At 40.5% G+C, this 18,884-nt stretch overlaps 1 protein-coding gene across 7 annotated transcripts in view; it reads left to right on the top strand.

Moving 5' to 3' along the window:
• The window catches only part of MYO3B (myosin IIIB), a 414,167-nt gene that overhangs the window by 118,636 nt on the left and 276,647 nt on the right, over nt 1-18,884 (top strand). For all 7 annotated transcript variants that reach the window (XM_044768737.2, XM_070508081.1, XM_070508082.1 and 4 more), the window contains exon 8: nt 15,442-15,507. In XM_044768737.2, the coding sequence (XP_044624672.1) occupies nt 15,442-15,507 (66 nt within the window). The remainder of the gene's footprint in view (nt 1-15,441; nt 15,508-18,884) is intronic.

An 18,884-nucleotide genomic window follows, 5' to 3' on the forward strand; every position in this document is an offset into this window, starting at 1 on the left:
TTGCTGAATATGCTTGTGTAAATATACTTTCTGGCATTGCATGTTCCTGCTAGAACAGTAGCAGCACTATGATAATATAACACAGCCCCTCCTCCCCCATCCCAGCCCCACCCCAGGGGGGGGACAACAGATTGATTTTTAAAAAGGAATCTGAAATAAATACAAATTCACTCATCAGTATGTCTCCAGCATCCCTCTCCTATATTTTTGTCCCTTCAAAAGGTTGCTAGGCAACCAGGTAGAAAAATGGCCAAAGCTCTTGTAAAGAGAAGACATTCTTACAATGTTAGAAAAATAAATGTGGGCTTGCTCTCTTGGGCTTACTCAGAAACTGCCAGGACTTGTGACATAATCCACTCAGTAGCAATGATTGCAGTTGATCTTGAGGTTGGTGAAAACAACTGGCCATAATCTGCCCAGTAGAGACATGACTCAAGCCACCCAGATGTGAGAGGAGGTGCTGCTTTGGTGGTACCTTTTACCCTTGAAAAGGGATGAATGTTCAGTGGTTCCTGCTGGGGCCAGTCTCTCTGTCTAAGTCTGTGTGATTCCATTCTTGCAGTTAGCCGTTTCTATAAAACCTCTTTATAGCTCACAGTTGTTAATACCCAGTCTTCCTTAGGAATTGCTGCTACATCTCCCCTGGCATTTAATATATCCATTTGATTTTAATGGAGCCTGCTTCTGTGGGCATTGGCATGTACGTTTTCTCTGGTGGCCCAGGCTCAGATTGCTCTAAGGAACTGAACAGCCTTCCTACCTGGTATGTGTGCCAGGAGGGGGTGGGGGGGAGTCTGCTCATGGTGACAGGTGTTGATGTTCAGCTGCTAATTTCCCCCATTAGAGACAATGTGGTAGGATCTGATGATACAATCTGTTCATCTGAGGTCTGCCCTGATTTTTCCTGTCTAGAATATATTGCTAACTTTTTTGAAACAATAAAAGAAGGAATAGATGCACAATGTGCCCTTTAAATGGTTTTGCTTTGCTAGGAAAAAAAATCCATAGCAGTTTCTTTTGTCTATTATAAATTTATTAACAGTATGTTATAATTAGGTGCATGGCTTTGCCTTAGAGAACAAATGGTGCTTCTTGAGCTGTGACGTTAGCCTGATTGTGGTAAAATGACCCATTTGATTTTACCAGCTGTGACTTTGGAGGGTGCTGAATGACAGAGAATGCATAAAACTCAACAGATGAAAACATTCTCAAATCATATTACTAATCATTCTGCTTCCCCAACAAAATGTTCTTTGAATTTGCTTGCTAATGTCACGGTCATCTGAAGAGTACTATGCTTAAGTTGATAGAATGTCAGAGAGGCAACTTATCAAATCAGGCCCATATTCCTCTATTAATATGACATAAATTGCCCTGGCAGAATCTAAAGATGTGGTGGTGTCTAATTAACCACGAGGAATTCCCAAGTGGGGAAGCAGGATGGTGCAGTGGTTGCAGTTGTGTTCTTCAGAGTCAGACTGCCTGTACTGGAAGCCTGGCCACAGCACTACTAGCTGCTGAACTTCTCTAAGACTTGGTTTCTTTGTATCTAAAACAGAGAATCATATAACCTCCCTCACAGAGTTTATGTGAGGATTAAATGAGTGAATTCTGAGCACAGTGCTTACACATAATAAACTCTCAAAAAAAAAAATTAAGGATTCAGACCCCAGAAATAATATTAGACTCTGCAGAAAAGTGGTCCAGCTTAAGGGAAAGTCTTGGGTTCCTGACTGGGCTTGAGAGAATAGGGGGGAGAACCATTATCAGCTCCTTACAGCCTCCTCTCTGCCTTCTACCTAGCATTCATGACTGTGTTGGTTGGAAGGGGGCCCAGAAGAAAAAGAAATTCCCCTCTGTGGCTGTGATCCTGGCAAAAGAGTTCTGAACCACATTGACTTTCATTGATTCCTTTTCTTTTCTATGCTGGGAGAAACATTATAGGCAGAGAGACAGGAAAGAGAAAGAAGAGGTGTCATGCCACCTGACTCTTCACTTTTTAGGTCACATAAAGTTGGAACCATAGAAATGGCAAACCACAAAGAGATTAAGTCTGTGTTTATTGTCCTGTCCCCTCACTGATCCTTGTTCTGGGTCTCTTTTTCTAAGTTTTTATTCTTTGTTTATTTATTTTTTGGGGGGGAAGATTAGCCCTGAGCTAGCATCTGCCACCAATCCTCCTCTTTTTGCTAGGGAAGACTGGCCCTGAGCTAACATCTGTGCCCATGTTCCTCTACTTTATATGTGGGATGCCTGCCACAGCATGGCTTGACAAGTGGTGCGAAGGTCCACACTCGGGATCTGAAGCGGCAAACCCTGGGCCACCGAAGCAGAATGTGCAAACTTAACTGCTGCACCACCAGACTGGCCCCTCTAATTTTTTATTCTTGTCTGCCATTTATCCCGATAAAGCTTTGACCAATAAAGGTTTATAATAGGATGCTTCCCAGAACATTCCCATTTCAATTAGGAACTTTTGGGACAGAAAGCAATAAGTCTTAATGAGGAAATTTCATGAACCATGATAAAACAAATTTTTTAAGTAGGGAAAGAAGATTTCCATTATCTCTTCATTACCTCTCAAATATATCCAGCAAGTGCTCCAAATGTCAAAAGAGACTGGACTCATTCAGCTGATGATGGCTGGAAGGTGCCTTTTGCAAGCCTGAAAGTGAAATTTCTTAAAATCTGGTGTTTCATCTTTAAAAAAAGAGGCGGGCATTGTGACACTCCTGGCCTCTCTCTGTTCTCTCATTCACTTCTTACCTGTCCCAGTTATCAATTTATTGCCTTTCAGCACCAAATCTACCCTTCTTTACCTTGCTTTGTGATACTGGAGTGGACTTGTGCATAAACGTTTTTCTCCTTTGCCATGTGGCAGGTATTAAGCTTTGTCAGTAGAGGGCACTGGAAGGCCACTGCAGAAGGAAAGGACCCTCTTTCTGGTTTCAGTGTGCTTTTTCCTTTTGTTCCTGTGGCCTTGGGCTACCAGTGGCATTTGGGACACTCAGTAATACTCACCCTGCAGCGAGTTTTACCAGCACCCAATTCCCAGTGAGTCTCAAAGGCACCCTGACAGGTAGTTTCCTGTTTGTCAACCCTGACCTCTTTCACCTCAGAGAATTTCTCCACTACCTGTGAGCCGTAGTCACATCCTTTCCAATGAGGTCTACCTCTCAGCCTTGGGTTTGGGAGCAGAGACTCTTTCAAATTTGTTTCCTTCTTTTCTGTCACAGCTAGAGGTAGTGACCGCTTTCAAGATCTGCTCTTCCTCTGTTTTTTTAGAGTTCTTTACTCTTTAGTATCTAATCCCCTAATGCAAGTTAATAATTCTTTTTGTTTTTAAGTTATTTTGTTGGGATTATAGTGGTTTATAACATTGTGTAATTTCGGGTATACATTATTCTTTATGAATTCCTGAATACACTTTATTGTGCTCACCCCCAGTAGTCCAATTTTTATCCATCACTATACATATGTGCCCCTTTGTCCCTTTCGCCTACCCCCAGCCCCCTTCCCCTCTCGTAACCATTAATCTGTTCTCTTTATCCATGTATTTGTTATCTTCCACATGTGAGTGAAATCATGCAATATTTGTCTTTCTCTGTCTGGCTTATTTTGCTTATTATCACACCCTCCAGGTCCATCCATGTTGTTGCAAATGGGATGGTTTTGTCTTTTTTATGGATGAGTAGTATTCCATTGTATATAAATACCACATCTTCTTTAGCCATTCATCTGTAGAAGGGCACTTGGATTGTTTCCACATCCTGGCTATTGTGAATTGTGCTGCAGTGAACATTGGGGTGCATGAATCTCTTTGGATCATTGATTTCAAGTTCTTTGGATAAATAGCCAGTAGTGGGATAGCTGGATTGTATGGTATTTCTAATTTTAATTTTTTGAGACATCTCCATACTGTTTTCCATAGTGACTGCACCAGTTTGCTTTCCCACCAACAGTGTATGAGTGTTCCCTTTTCTCCACATCCTCTCCAACATTTGTTGTTTTTGTCTTGGTAATTCTAGCCACTCTCACTGATATAAGGTGATACCTAATTGTAGTTTTGATTTGCATTTTCCTAATAATTAGTGATGTTGTGCATTTTTTCATGTGTCTTTTGGCCATCTGTATATCTTCCTTGGAAAAATGTCTGTTCATTTCCTCTGCCTGGTTTTTGATCATTTTTTTTTTCTTGTTGAATTGTATGAGTTCTTTATATATTTTGGAGATCAGCCCCTTGTCTGATAAATGATTTGCAAATATTTTATCCCAGTTGATGGATTGTCTTTCCATTTTGTTCATGCTTTCCTTTGCTTTGCAGAAACTTTTTAGTCTGATGTAGTCCCATTTGTTACCTTTTCTTTTGTTTCCCTTACCCAAGTAGACATGGTATTCGAAAAGATGTTGCTAAGACCAATGTCAAAGAGTGTCCTGCCTATGTTTTCTTATAGGAGTTTTATGGTTTCAGGTCTTACATTCAAATCTTTAATCCATTTTGAGTTAATTTTTGTGTATGGTGCAAGATAATGGTCTACTTTCATTCTTTTACGTGTGGCTGTCCAGTTTTCCCAACACCGTTTATTGAAGAGACTTTCCTTTCTCTGTTGTATGTTCTGCAAGTTAATAATTATTTATATTATATTTTCCCTGTGCAAATTACTCATATGGTTTCCATCTTCTCATTAGATCAGATCTATGGGAATGGTGAGGTCAGGGGGGCACTGTGCATAGCCCAAGTCCTTCCCGTCTCCTTTCTCTTGGGAGTCAGCCTGCCCTGGGTGATTGTTCTCAGCCTGCAGTCAGCTCAGTGGTCGAGACTCTGCCCCTGAGTGAGGGGCCTGTGGTAGTCTAGTCCTGGACCCAAGACTAACCAAATAAGTCTGTCTAACTCTGTTTCAGTTTTAGAAAGCCCACTCCCCACAGATCAAAGCCACATTCAGCATTATCAGTAATAAAGGTGTTGGTTTTGACCCAATCTGTGGGTTACTTTATCTTTTTCCTCAATTAGTTCAGAACCTAGGCAGGGAGAAGTCCTGCTTTTTATTGTCTCCCCCTCCCCGACTCCCAATGATTTCATATAAATGCTTTTAAATAACTTACCACCAGAAAAAGCAATGCTCTTGGAAAGCACAGCATGTCAAGCCATGACTTTGCCTATCCCTTGGCCCACTACTACATCACCGTGACTTTCATCCCACCACATATAAAGCTGTTTCTTTCCTAAAATACTAACCTAATTGGGGAGTGATTCTGTATCTCCAAAATGCTTAGACACACCATAATGATGACTTTCAAAAAGTGCAGTCCCCCAGAACCCACATAAACAGTCCAGTCTTTGATGATGGGAAAACAATATGATCTTCTGAAACATACCTGTTTAAAATCATGAATTAAGAAACTTAAAACTGTGTATGGAAAAGAATAGACCTGGGGCTTCCACTCTGTGGAAGGGGGTGATTAGCCAGCCCTTGAGCAAGTTCTACTCCCCTGACACATTGGACATTAACAGTTCGATTTGATGGTATTGCTGAGTTCTTATTGGAGGAAATTGAAGAACAAATGTCAGTCAATGACCACATTGGCTCACACAGTGAGCTACATACCAGTCATTCCCTCCATCATCTCTGTTGACATAGTACCTTCTATTATCCTTGACTTTCTCCTGTACTCTGCATGCATGGCTGAGTTGCTTATGTGTTTGCATAAGGACGGTACAGCAGAGGGAAAGGTAACCCAATGTGCTTTAGAGAGAGTGAAAAAATGTGACTCATGCCTTTTGTGAACGTTAGAAATGGTAGGGTAGTGGCCAAGGATTAACAAAGCTCCATGACACACCCCCAACTCAAGCATAGGCCTGGGATAATAACACCTGACATGGAGAACATAAAATAACCTTGAGATTCTGAGATGACCTTTGAAACAGATTCTTGCTGGGCTAAAAAGCCAGAGGAAGTGAACATCTTGTCACTTACTGATGGTGAATGGTTAAGAATGAGTTTATTATGACTTATTTGATGTGGTAACTTTACATTTAAATAACTATAGCTTAACGTTGCAAATTGTGTTATTTAAGGGACAGGATCAAATTAAGTTATTAAGAATACAACAGCAGAATCAAAGGAATCAACAAGCTTGAAATTTCAGTATAAATCATTGCTTTTCTCCTCGGTGCTTTTAGTAATTTCTTCAGTAATTATGGAGTAAATTATCATAGGTATTAATCATAAAACCTCTACTTTCTTAGACAATGGTGATCTAAGGCTGAGATATGACAGGTTCGTTTTGTTTTTCTGATGCAGTTCAAGGCACACTACCCCCAAATATGGGACCTTGGCATATTGAGTATTTCAAGCTGAAGGAATTTGAGAAATGGCTTGTGCAGAAAGGACTTTCTGACCTTCCCCTGAAGCAGGTCATAAAACCCTCTTGTGAGAGATGCCCTCCCTGTACTCAGAGGAAAGAAGCATCCTTATCTCCTAATACAAAGGGACACAGAAAGGAATCCGAATGAACAGGCCTTGCTAAGTTCCCCCCAGTTTACTACACTTAGTTCATACCCTTTGTCCTAGCACATCTTCCCACAGCTCTCCACTATTCATCAAACCTAGCATAAAAACACTCAAGTTTAATAATTTCTTCAGGTCTTCATTTCCTTGTGAAGCTCCCATCTCACATAAAACTTATATTAAATAAATTTGTATCTTTTCTCTTGTTAATCTGTCCTTTGTTACAGAGGTCCCAGTCAAGAACTTAAAGGATAAAAGAAAAACGTATTTTTTTCCTCCTCTGATTTGCTTCCTTCTAGACACCTCCCCATCTCGTGTTCTCCTTGCAAACCTTTTTCTCTGCTTCAAAGGATTGAGTCTGATTGGGAGATGCTTTTATGGTGGATTTAGCATTTAGCATGGATGTCTTTTCCAGTCTGGGCCTATCTTTCACATTTAGTAAGGGTGCAGTGTATAATATTGTGATTCTGATTTCTGTGTCAGTTTCATATCATCTATTTTCTGATTTTAAAGAAATATTTTCAATTATTTAATCTTTTCAAATGATTCTCCTTTAGCCGAATTATAGCCTATGTGTATTTTGAATAAATATTTGTGCCCTATATGTCAAGGTAATTACCCAGAAATACCCACAGTTGGAAGCAAGTAGCAGATTCTTGCAAGTGGCAGAAGGGAACCCAGCAGCAGTGTTCAAAGCCTTACACTGGTGGAGTTGAACAACTCAGTGTTACCATTCACAGTATGTACGATGGAGGGGTGAGCCAGTGGGCACTCTTCACAACTCTGTGGGCCATTGGATGATGGCCTCCTCCTCTGCTCTGAAATTGTTTGCTGGGCCACCTTGAGAAGATGAGGCAATCAGTGCCTGTTCTCTCTGAATTTCAGTAATGTGGTAGGGTCCTAAGTGTTCACTGACAAGAGGTATTTGCCACCTAAGACACCTTTTTTTTTTTTTTTTGCTGTGGAAGATTAGCCCTGAGCTAACATCTGTTACCAATCCTTCTCTCTCTCTTTTTTTTTTTGCTTGAAGAAGATTAGCCCTGAGCTAATATCTGTGTCAGTCTTCCTCCATTTTATATGTGGGTCACTGCTGCCACAGCATGGCTAACAAGTGGTGTAGGTCTGCACCCAGGATCTGCACCTGCAAACCTGGGCTGCCAAACTTAACCACTATGCCATGGGGCTGGCTCTGAGAAACTTTTTAAAAGTTAGAAATCACATAGACATGTGGTATGTGTAAGCCATTTCAGCCTTATGTCTAATAGTGAAAAAAATAGAAACAACCTGAATATCTACCAATGTGTGAATGGCTAAACAAACTATAGTATGCCCACATTGTGGAATACTATTCAGGTATGAACTTGACATGGGGTGATCTTTTTTTTTTTTTTTGATGAAGATTTGCCCTGAGCTAACTACTGCCAATCCTCCTCTTTTTGCTGAGGAAGACTGGCCCAGAGCGGACATCCATGCCCATCTTCCTCTATTTTATACGTGGGACGCCTACCACAACATGGCTTTTGCCAGGCAGTGCTGTGTCTGCACCCGGGATCTGAACCAGTGAACCCCGGGCCGCCGAGAAGCGGAACGTGTGAACTTAACTGCTGTGCCTCCAGGCCAGCCCCAACATGGGGTGATCTTTAAGCAATGTTTTTAAATGGAAAAAGTAAGTACCAGGACACTTATGTGTAGTGTATAATCCCATTTCTACTGTTTCCAACTATAAATATATTATAAAAACTAACATATAAAATTTATATTGTATTTATTATATACTTATAGCACAGCAAAACAGTATATAACATATATTTATAGCAAATATTTTAAAATGCATATGAAAAGGTCTGAGAGAGTACAAGCCATACTGATGTGGAGAAGAGACTGAGACTAGGGATGGTAGTGAAGAGGAATTTTGCTTTTTACTTTTCTATGTTCCTATATCAGGAAATTTTTTGCATTCAGATGGAGTCATGTATTACAAATAAATATTTAAATTTTTTAAATAATTAGTTTTGAACAGGTAAGATATGGCTTAGAGAGAAAAGCAACTTTGGCTCAGGCTAGGTGGTGATACTGAGGGACGAGACACAGGCACACACCTAACCATTCAACGTCATTAATGCGTCTACCAAGCATCATCAGGATGGGAGCCCTGTTGCTGTAGTTAATAGTCTCAGAACAGTTAATTGTGCTCAAATATCTTGCCTTATTGATTTTATGGGTAAATAAATAGAATACCTTCTGAACACACTCCTAAGTGTTTATTTAATTATATGTTAATGATTATTAATTATTATACCTCAGTCTTTATATCTTCCTCTGTATGTTCCCCCACTGCTCCCCTAACACCCACCTCCTCTCACCGACTGGTTTCTTGTCCTCTCTTTAGGACCTGCCTCAAAATTCACGACTTTTAGGAAGCTTTCTTAATTAACTCAAGCTCATTGAGAAATCTTTTACTCAGCATCTCTTTGGTGAGCGTGCTTTAAAGTTTGAGAACTTCATTTTGCACCTTCTCGAGGTGTTGCTTGCTAATTGGTTTTCTGTCATTTTTGGCATATACGTTCTCTTAATTCATCTTCCAAAGTAATGGACTCTTTATATGAGATAAGTACAGAAAACAGTGAGACAAATGGATGTTGGAGACAGAAATACCTGAGTTTTGAACCTGACTCTCTCACTTTTTGTTGGATGTTTCTAAGAAAATTTCTTCTTTTAAGCTCATTTCCCCACCTGTGAAACTAGAATAATAATTTCTATTTCACAGGATTGTTGTGATGTTCTGTTGACCAATATGTGAAGCACTTGGCATGGGGCTTGGTGGTAGTAAGCACTCAACATGTGATGGTTATTGGAATTGATCCTCTTCTAGCTCCAAGCGACCGTGTATGTGTATATAATGGTCCTGATATCAGATAATGTCCACAATGAGGTTTAAAATCATGAACTATTCACTCATTTTGGTCAGATATATTCAGGAACCTGGGGGCATTTGGACGTAAAAAGTAAGGGAATGAGGCTTATATTGTCATATCTGATTCAAGTTACCACTTAAGGGGACTCCTTTTTTCCTCAAACCCTGCTTGCTGTGCAGAATTTAGTCAGAATTTGCTCATATCCAAAGGAGCTGTCCCATATTTGTCTAATTTTATGCTACTTTGGAGACCGTGTCATATTTTGTCCTGGCTTAATTTCTTTGCTTACCTAAAATATATATATATTTGCGTGCATTCATTCATGTAGTCACTTGGCAAAACTTTACTGAATGCTGCCGTGCTGGGCACTGAAGATACGCATGAAGATACACATGAAGCATTGCCAGGTGGACAAACTGGGGAGAACACTCTAAACTGGAGATATGCCATGTGCAAAGGCCTGAAGCACGAAAGAATAGGACCTGCTTTAGGAGCTGTAAGTACTATGCAATACAGTACTGCAGCATCAGGTGAACATGAGAAAGTGGTTTGAGATGAGATTGAGTAGATGGGCAGGCAAGGCCACTTGTACATCACGCCAAGGGGTTGAGATGTTATCTGGCTAGCAGTGTGTGGATCTATTGAAGAATTTTGAGCAAGGAAATCACAAGGTCAGATTTGTATGTTATAAAGAAATTCTAGCTGCCAAGTGCAAGATGGATTAGAGAGAGATGAGGATAGAGGGAGGGAGAAAAATGAGGCTACTAGAGTAGTTTGAGTATGAGATGATAAGTGACTGAACTAGGAGGTGAGAGAGGGAATGGGTTGATGAGAAAGGAATTTAGGACTTAATAGGACTTGGTGTTTGATATATTAGTTTTCTATCACTGTCATAACAAATTACCACAAATTTAGCAATTTAAAGCAGCACAGACTTATTATCTTACAGTTCTGTAGATTAGAAATCTGACGTGGATCTCACTGAGCTAGAAATCAGGGTGTCAGCAGGGCTGCACCCCCTTCTGGAGGCTCTAGGGGAGAATTGGTTTCCCTGCTCATTGAGGTTATTAGCAGAATTCACTTCCTTGCATTTGTAGAAGTGAGGTCCTCATTTCCTTGCTGGGTATCAGCTGAGGCCTGTTCCCATCTTCTGGAGGCTACCTGCATTCCTTGGCTTGTGGCTCCCTTCCCCTGTTTTCAAAGCCAGCAATGGTGAGTGTAGTCCTTTTCACACTTGGAATCTCTCCTGCCCCTTCTTTCTCTGTCTCCCTCTTCTGCTTTAAAGGATTAACAATTAAATCAGGCCCATCCAGATAACCCAAGGTAATCTTCCATCTTCAGGTCCTTAACCTTAATCACATCAACAGAGTCCCTTTTGCTATGGGAGATAGCATGTTCATAGGTTCTGGGAATTAGAATGTGGACTTCTTTAGTGGAGCCATTATTCTGCCTTCTCTGATTGGATGTGGGGTTAATGGAGAGGATAGAACCCATGTTTCTGACTTCAATAATCAGGTGGATGCAGCTTTAGGGGAGGAAGATGAGTTTGGTTTTGAACATGCTGACTTTAAGGTGCTCCTGGGAAATCAAACTGGGACAATCTAGTAAGTAGTTAGATGCATCAGCCAAAAGGCAGAGGAGAAACTGAGGCAGGAGATACAGATTAGGAAGCCATCAACATATAGTGAGCCCTCAGTGAATGTGTAGAATGGGAAGACAATAGGGCTAAGGACAGAGTGCTGGGGCCAATAATGTTCTAGGTGCACCAGAGGGAGAAGCACTCACGAAAGGAAGAGTAGAATCACCTATATGGTCTGCCATCACAGAGTCTCGGGTCTTGTGGCATATTTCTTCCTTTCTCCTCTACCTGGCCTATTTTTGCCTCATTTGCTGGTTTTCTGCCTACTTGTAGTATCTGCTTCCTAAAACTTCAGCTTGCACATTGTGCTCTGTGGCCTCTCCCGTCTGCCTTGTCATTATGGATCTCACAGCTTCAGCTCCCATTACTAAACTGCCTCATTCTCTTGATTTTTTCAGTTCAAGGTGAAAAGAAAAACCTTATAAAGAGAATCAGATTGACCCAGCTTATCGTTTTGAGTCCTGCCATGGTCACCAAATTAAATTAGGATTGGCTGTTCTGAGGCCAGGTGCTCACCTTGGTCCAGTCAGCTGCTTCTCTATTTCAGGAACTAAAATGAATTCAGTTTGACTGTTCAGCAAATCATTTTGTTCCACAGAGGCTTTGAGGGAAGAAGGTTAACTTTATCTCCATCGTATTTGCTGCACCCAGGATTATGATGTCAAAAATGGGCATATAATAGGTTCAGGCCGCTTCACTATCACCCCTTGCTCCTAGCCTCATGTAGGCATAATGCTATCTGTGGGCAGGAGATATTTATAGAAATTGAATTTGGGGTCCAAAGCAGAGGAATAAAATCCAGGCAGGCAAAACTCAAATCTAATACAGTCATTTTCATTCACTGACTAATCTATTTTCTATACTGCCTTGGTATGTTCATAAGCATTATCCAAATGAGAGCTTGTTATTCAGATTCATGGGCCTTCCAGCCACTTACCATCCATATATCCTGCAGGTGCTCAGCATCCATACCCATAAGGGAGTGATGCCTGCCTGTCTCTGAATCACAGCTATGCACTGACTCTCCCATCATATTGAATATGAAGCATCCTATCTCCTTTTAGAGAGAGACCCTCTGAGCAGGGTTACAGCTTGCATTTGTAGTGTTGAGAGGAGCCAAAAAGTTACCATTGTTACAATTTGATGCTTTTCCTAAATAATGAGAGAACTAGAATTTATATTGCCAGTGCAAACAAAATACTGTAAAGTTTTCAAATTCCTTTTAGTTTTCATTGTACACAGGTAATAATCTTTCACAAGCTCTCAATTTACTGAACCTAAGTAAGGAGGATGGACTCCCAAAAAGGTAGGGCATCTACTTTGTGGTCAAACGAGCTTCTCTAAAACCAAATTCCTATGGTGCCATGCTTCAAAGAAATGTTTCCTTGTGTGGGGTTCATGTGAGGCCACCATGGATTGGTGGTGGCCTGGGCCAGTGGTGATCTGCTGCTCCTCTCCTCTGTCCCCTGCTGTAGAAGTTCAGGGCAACACAGAAGTGGTTGCCCCTGCCCATAGTTCCGGCTTAGAAATAGGCTGAAAACTGCAAAGTACAGTGTTCTCTACAAGAGAGTGGACATTTGTCATCCATTTCTCCTGTGGAACCTTGCCAAGTCATCCTCTAATTGTGACAGAGGGCTGTCCCTCCATGCTCAGCTGGCTAGTGTCAAGCCTACTGGGGTTGTTTTAATCAAGTCTCTTAAGTCTGTCTACAAGTGACTTTTTTGTCATGGTTAACTACTTTGGGGGTAAATTAAGTCTATTAGATAATAGATTGTTTAAGTAGCTCTTCTCTGTGGAACTGACCTCAGTGAGAACAGAAAACCTGAAAAGAGCAAGGAAAGTTCAAGTCCTGGAAAGGGCTGTAGAGATGACCTAAGATAATCTGCTTACCAGGAGATGCTGCACTAAGGCCCTCAGAGTTGAGCTGGGAGGATATATGGATGTACAACCTCAGAGAGCTGGGCCAGTAAGAACAGGTCAACCAAACTAGCGTTGAAGCAGAAGTTATGTGCTGGTACTTTTATTAGTTAAAAAATGCAAGGGAAAGATGAAGGCAAATATTGTTGAATGGAATGAATGAGATAAAGAGGCAGCCTCTAAAATAACTAAAGGGCAACCTTTTTCCTAGCTGGGTACACAGATAATTTTCCTTTGGGTCTTTGAATCAGAAGATCTGAAAGATAATTAAATTCTTATGCCGAACAAGGGAATCATGTAGTTCCTTTCCTATCTTTCTTCCCTCCCTCCTCGTCCTTCCTTCCTGCTCTCTCTCCAGACCCAAAAGAATCTTATAGTCTGGCTTCAAACAATTACTTGTGTTCTTTGAATCTACCATACTTTTTTACACTCTGTGACTTGGTACATGTTGTTTCCTAAGCCTGAAATGGCTTGTCTCTCCTTTTCTATCTTGAAAAATCCAACCTAATCTTCAGGGACCAGCTCAAGCTCATCTTCTTTATAAAGTCTTCTGAACTCCCCAGATTGGGTAAGTTGCCCCTTAATTGTGCTCCCACACATCTTTGTGCTTGTGCTTCTATTATTATCACTTATCAAATTGAGTTCTAATCGTGTGATAGGATAATACTCTGAAATATTACCAGCTAAATTAGGATTAATTACATATAACATGCTTAAAGAAGATGGAAGTTTATTTCTCTCATCTGTTAAGGAACACTAGGGGGAAGCAGCCTAGAGCTAGTATGGCAGCTTTGCCGTGTCATCATGAATATCATTATGAATCCAATTTCCTTTCTATCTTCTTTGCCCTACTTAGCTCATAGCTTTCATTTTCAAGTTCACCTCATGTCCAAAATGACTGCTCAAGCTCCAGCCATCACATCCCTACTCAAGAAAGCAGAAAGGGGGAAGAAGAAAGATGTTCTGTCTCCTCTCTTTTAAGAAGGCTTTCTGGAAACACCATAGAACAATTTTGCTTACATATGATGGGCCAGAACTCAGTCACATGGCCATATCTAACTTATATGGAACTGAGGAAAATGTAGTCTTTATATGGCAGCATTGTGCTAGAAGAAAACTTGTGCAGAGAATGGGTATTGAGAGGCAACCTGTAATCACATTATCTGATACAATTTTACTTCTGGTCATTCTTGCTGCTGCTCTTCTACCTATTGAAGCTGAACTATCTGTAGCTTTAGGAAGCAGTCAGAACCCAGGTGAAAACAAAGATCACTTATAATGGGTTTAAGATTTACAGTCATAAGGGGCCGGCTCCGTGGCTAAGTGGTTAAGTTTGTGCGCTCTGCTGCGGCGGCCCGGGGTTCGGATCCTGGGCATGGACATGGCACTGCTCGTCAGGCCTTGTTGAGGCGGCATCCCACAACTGGAAGGACCTGCAACTGAGACATACAGCTGTGTACAGGGGGGGTTTGGGGAGATAAAGCAGAAAAAAAAAAAAAAGATTGGCAACAGTTTTTAGCCCAGGTGCCAATCTTTAAAAAAAAAAAAAAGAAAGAAAGCAAGTACCCTTGGGAGGCTGGATTGTTTGGGGAAAAAAAAAAAGATTTACAGTCATAAATCAGGTGTGCCAAAATGTAACTTTCCTCATTTACTGAACTCCGTTGCCTACAAGCCTCTATTTCCATTTATGGCTAGAAAAAAAATCTTATCAATTAAAAGTAATGTCACTTCTGTTTTAAAATTGAATATCTTTGGGTAAATAGTCAAATTCAGGCTCCTTCCCCTTTTTCCTGCCTTCTCACCAGGAAGTTGTCTGGTTACCACAGTCTTTCTGCAGTTCTCTAGTTCTCTTGGATCTCCAATAATTAGTTTTGTTAAATCTCTGTCCCCCTCTCTACCCAGGAACCTCTTGAGGTCTGGAACATTGTCTTAGCTGTTTTGCTTTCTCCAGTGCCTGTTGTAGAAGTCAACATGTAGGATATAGTTAAAAATGTGACTGATGAATTTATGAGTATACTTTAAAATGCATCACATAATTAATTCAAATTATAGCATAATGATCTGAAAATCCTGTAAAATTAAAAGTGTATTTCTCTAAAGCCCCTAGTACTAGGTTTATAGCTTTCATATGACACTAAAACTCTCAGTTATAGTGGTTTGTGTGCTTGCCTTTCCCCTCATTAGAGTGTCTGCTCCCTGAGGAATGTTTCTGATCTGTGTAACCCTCATAGGTCCTGCAGAAAGCTGTAGACATAGTAACCTTTCAGTCAATGAAAATGAAGTACTAAATGAATAGAGACTGTCACTTTATAATTTACCGCTAATGAATGACTCCCACCCAGGGAAGAAACAGGGTAAATTTTATCAGAGCTATTTAGAATGATTTCAGTAAAGACAAGTTGATATTTTGCCTTTAAATGAACACTTTTTTTGTAAGAAAAAAATTGCTTTTGTTTTTCAGAAATCCTCCACCTACTTTACTTTACCCAGAAAAATGGTGTGAAGAATTCAACCACTTTATTTCACAGTGAGTATTTCTTCCACTGAAAATTGCTTATCTAGCAAGGCCTTGGACAGTGATTGGAGAAGTCCAAGCTGTGGAATTTACTTGGCATTAGAAATTGTTATGCCTTCTAGCACATATGACACAGAATTAGTTCCAGTAAATGATAGAAGATGCCTCTGCAGGATTTGAAAAATAAGGAGTTCCATTTGACTCTTGGCTATAATCAGTCCTCCTGATCATATGGGTCTCATTTATCTGAGAATATGCTCTGTCCAGGCGCAGATATTGCTAATGTGTCTTATTTAATAAGGGTGGAGACTCAACATCTAAAAATCTGATGCCCACACTGGGACCAGAGAGGAGACAGAAGGTGGCAGCCTTCAACAGAGGTTTTGCAGCTTGGAAGTTGGGCTTTGCTCTAGGACCTGTGGTTTGGGAGCAGGGCTCCAGTTCCCAACATGATTGAGGAGGCAAAGTAGGATCTCAGGCCTGAGGCATCTCAGCCAGGGCTCAAGGTATGGAGAACAAGATGAAACCCAACTGGTGGGTGATGTACCTGATGGGAGCCATATTACTGGGAACTAGGCAAGACTGAATGGACTAAGACAGGAGCAGAACCCAGCAACAACACCAGCAGGGTGACTCAGTGCTGGGAACATGAACTTTTGACGTGGCCCTTGTTCCCAAATCTGGGGAAGATGCTCAGTATGCTAGAGGGGACTATGTGACCCTAAGCTAGGGGCCTGGTGAACTGTAGGGGCAGGAATCTAGACCAGGCATTACAAGCCATATCCAGGCACAGGAGCTGGAAGAGGAGCCCTCAGTGTCTAGTATGTCAAACAAGGTGTTCAGAGGTCATGGGAGGAGAAAAGAAGTGACCAAAATAGCTGATAAACAAGAAATAGGGAAGGGTCAACACAAATTTCTCTAACTTATGCCTATGTGCAGACTTAGCTTCCACAAAGAGGCAGGGCAATGACGCAAACTGGGTCTCTTGATCATCTTCTTTAATTAGTCACAATGCAGACCAACAGTCCCTTATCCACAATTCCAAAATCCAAAGAGCTCTAGAAAAATGAAAGTTTTTTTGTACTTGAGTCATTTAGCTGCAATCCCTGACCTTATATGAACATGATTTAAACTGAAGTGAGGCTATTTATAGTCATTATTTATCTCACTCAGTATGAATATTCATATGAATTGCTGCAGATATATTAATGTGTTTGATTACAGTGTGCTGCCCCAGATCCTGCTGGGGATGTTACATAACATACAGTAAATGCACTGCTTTAGTTTTCTAGAATTTGATAAAATTCTGAATTCCAAAACATAGTTGGCCCCAAGGGTTTTGTATAAAGAGCTGTGAACTTGTATTTCATTTTCATTTCAAATGCATCATAGTTCAAGGTCCCTAAAATTGTTTGCTTATCCAATCCTTCCTGGATTTGTGCCATTTTCCTCAGGAGAGAGGAGTGGTAAAGAACTCCAAGAACTCTACCAAGGAAGGCCTTATTGGAATGTGACCATCCAGTTCAAGGCTGGGGGATGGAGCAGGGGGAGGACATTTCCTTGCCCCTCCTGCCCCACCCTGATGTTTGTGATGACTGCAGAATGCAGAAGCAGCCACATGTTGAGGGTGGTAATGGGCACTGTTGAGAAGAACAACAGATACCGCAGGAGAGATGATGCTCACATAAGAGTAGAGGAAGAGCTACTTCCTGATATTTGGGAGCCAAAGGAGGTGGAGACAACTAGAGAGCTGAAGACACCCTGGTGGCTGGGCACACATTTCAGATCACCCCAGGGAGAGAAATCCAGGAGCTAAGGTTCCAGTGATTTTGCTGGCAAAGGCCTCATCCAAAGAGTTTTCGTTTTCATTCCACTGCTGCACACAGATGTCCTTGATTGACCTTCTCTAAGCTGTTGGCCTAGAAAAACTCATTACATATTCACAAATATGCCTTCCTATACCAAGCTCTTATGATGCCTCTAAAATGTGACTTGACTCACCAAAGTTTGACTTATGTATGTTTTTTTTAATATATTTGTGTTCTTAAACCAAGAACAGCATTGCTTGGATGGATTTGGGAATAAAGATACATAATTGATAATGGGGTTGAGACTTTAGGGTTACCCACACTATAGAAATCTCTCCCTACCATTGATTTTTCCTTATGGCAAATCCTTCTATATGCCCATTTAAATCTCCTTATGTTTTCCCCAACTCTGAGAATTCTAGATGTACTCATTCTGAGATAATTTAGATTAGAAAGGTCTTGATACCAGAATGGAGGATTAAACATAGGAAACAATGCCTTTGGTATGTATACTATCAGGAGCAAAGCGAAAACATCTTGTTGAAATTGCAGGGGAGAGAGAGTCTGAAAAGATTCTAATGAACTAAGGAAGGTAAATAGAAATTCAGTAATCATCTGTTTATTACTAATTTAAGATATGGAAAAATATCAATTTTTGCTTTATTTAATGAATTGTCCTTATTGGTTTTATTAGTGAAAATATTATATAAGTGTTCATAGATTCTTTCCTGACCTCAGGAAACATTCATTTATATGTGTTAGTTATGCATTTGTCGAAGCATGACTCCTGACTGCTTAGTTATGATAAATTAAACATGATGCCCCTAATCCTATTTTTCCCTTAACATGTTAGATTCCTCAACCATGAATTCTCCTTCTACAAGATTTTTAGGAATATAACTCTCAAGATAAGGGATTAATTATTGTATTTTATATCTTTAGGTAGAAACCTGCCCACTATTCCCAAATAATATCCTTTGCTTTCGTAGATGAACCTGCTTACCTTAGGCTCAGCCTGCCAAATGCAGTTTGACTTTACTAGTTCATTCTATTTATTCAAATCTCTAATTAAATATAAACAATGACATTCACTGGGTTAGAAATGCTATTTAAAGGAAGAGCTTTGGTTTGCTTTTATATTTACCTTGCTCATATTGGAAGAGAAAGGGAGGAAGTATAGAGGATTAAGACCTTCAGATTATAAGCTTTTCATTATTGGTGGGACTGGGGTGGGGAAGATGATTATCTGGTAATTTCAGGAAAAGTGTTTTTAGCCTGAGTTATCCAGATAATTGCTTCAGTTCTCATTGTAGTAAGCCATGGTGCATTATATTAAAGTAAACTAAAGTGATTCTCTCTAAAGAGTGAACAGAGCTAGAAAATTGTTAACAGCTTTAATATCTTTAATATCCGGTCCCTATTTGACTGCTGAACCATAGCAGAGTCAATTCAATAATTTCAGTCTTTCCTGGTTCATGATGGTCACCACTCACCAAAGGACCTGTATGGCTTCTCATTGATTGCTGCAGTAGTCTGAACAGATTGGCCTGGCTGCAGCCTAGTGATTATAGCTGGTAGACA

The sequence above is a fragment of the Equus asinus genome, chromosome 4 (genome assembly GCF_041296235.1).
Source record: "Equus asinus isolate D_3611 breed Donkey chromosome 4, EquAss-T2T_v2, whole genome shotgun sequence".
Lineage (NCBI taxonomy): Eukaryota > Metazoa > Chordata > Mammalia > Perissodactyla > Equidae > Equus > Equus asinus.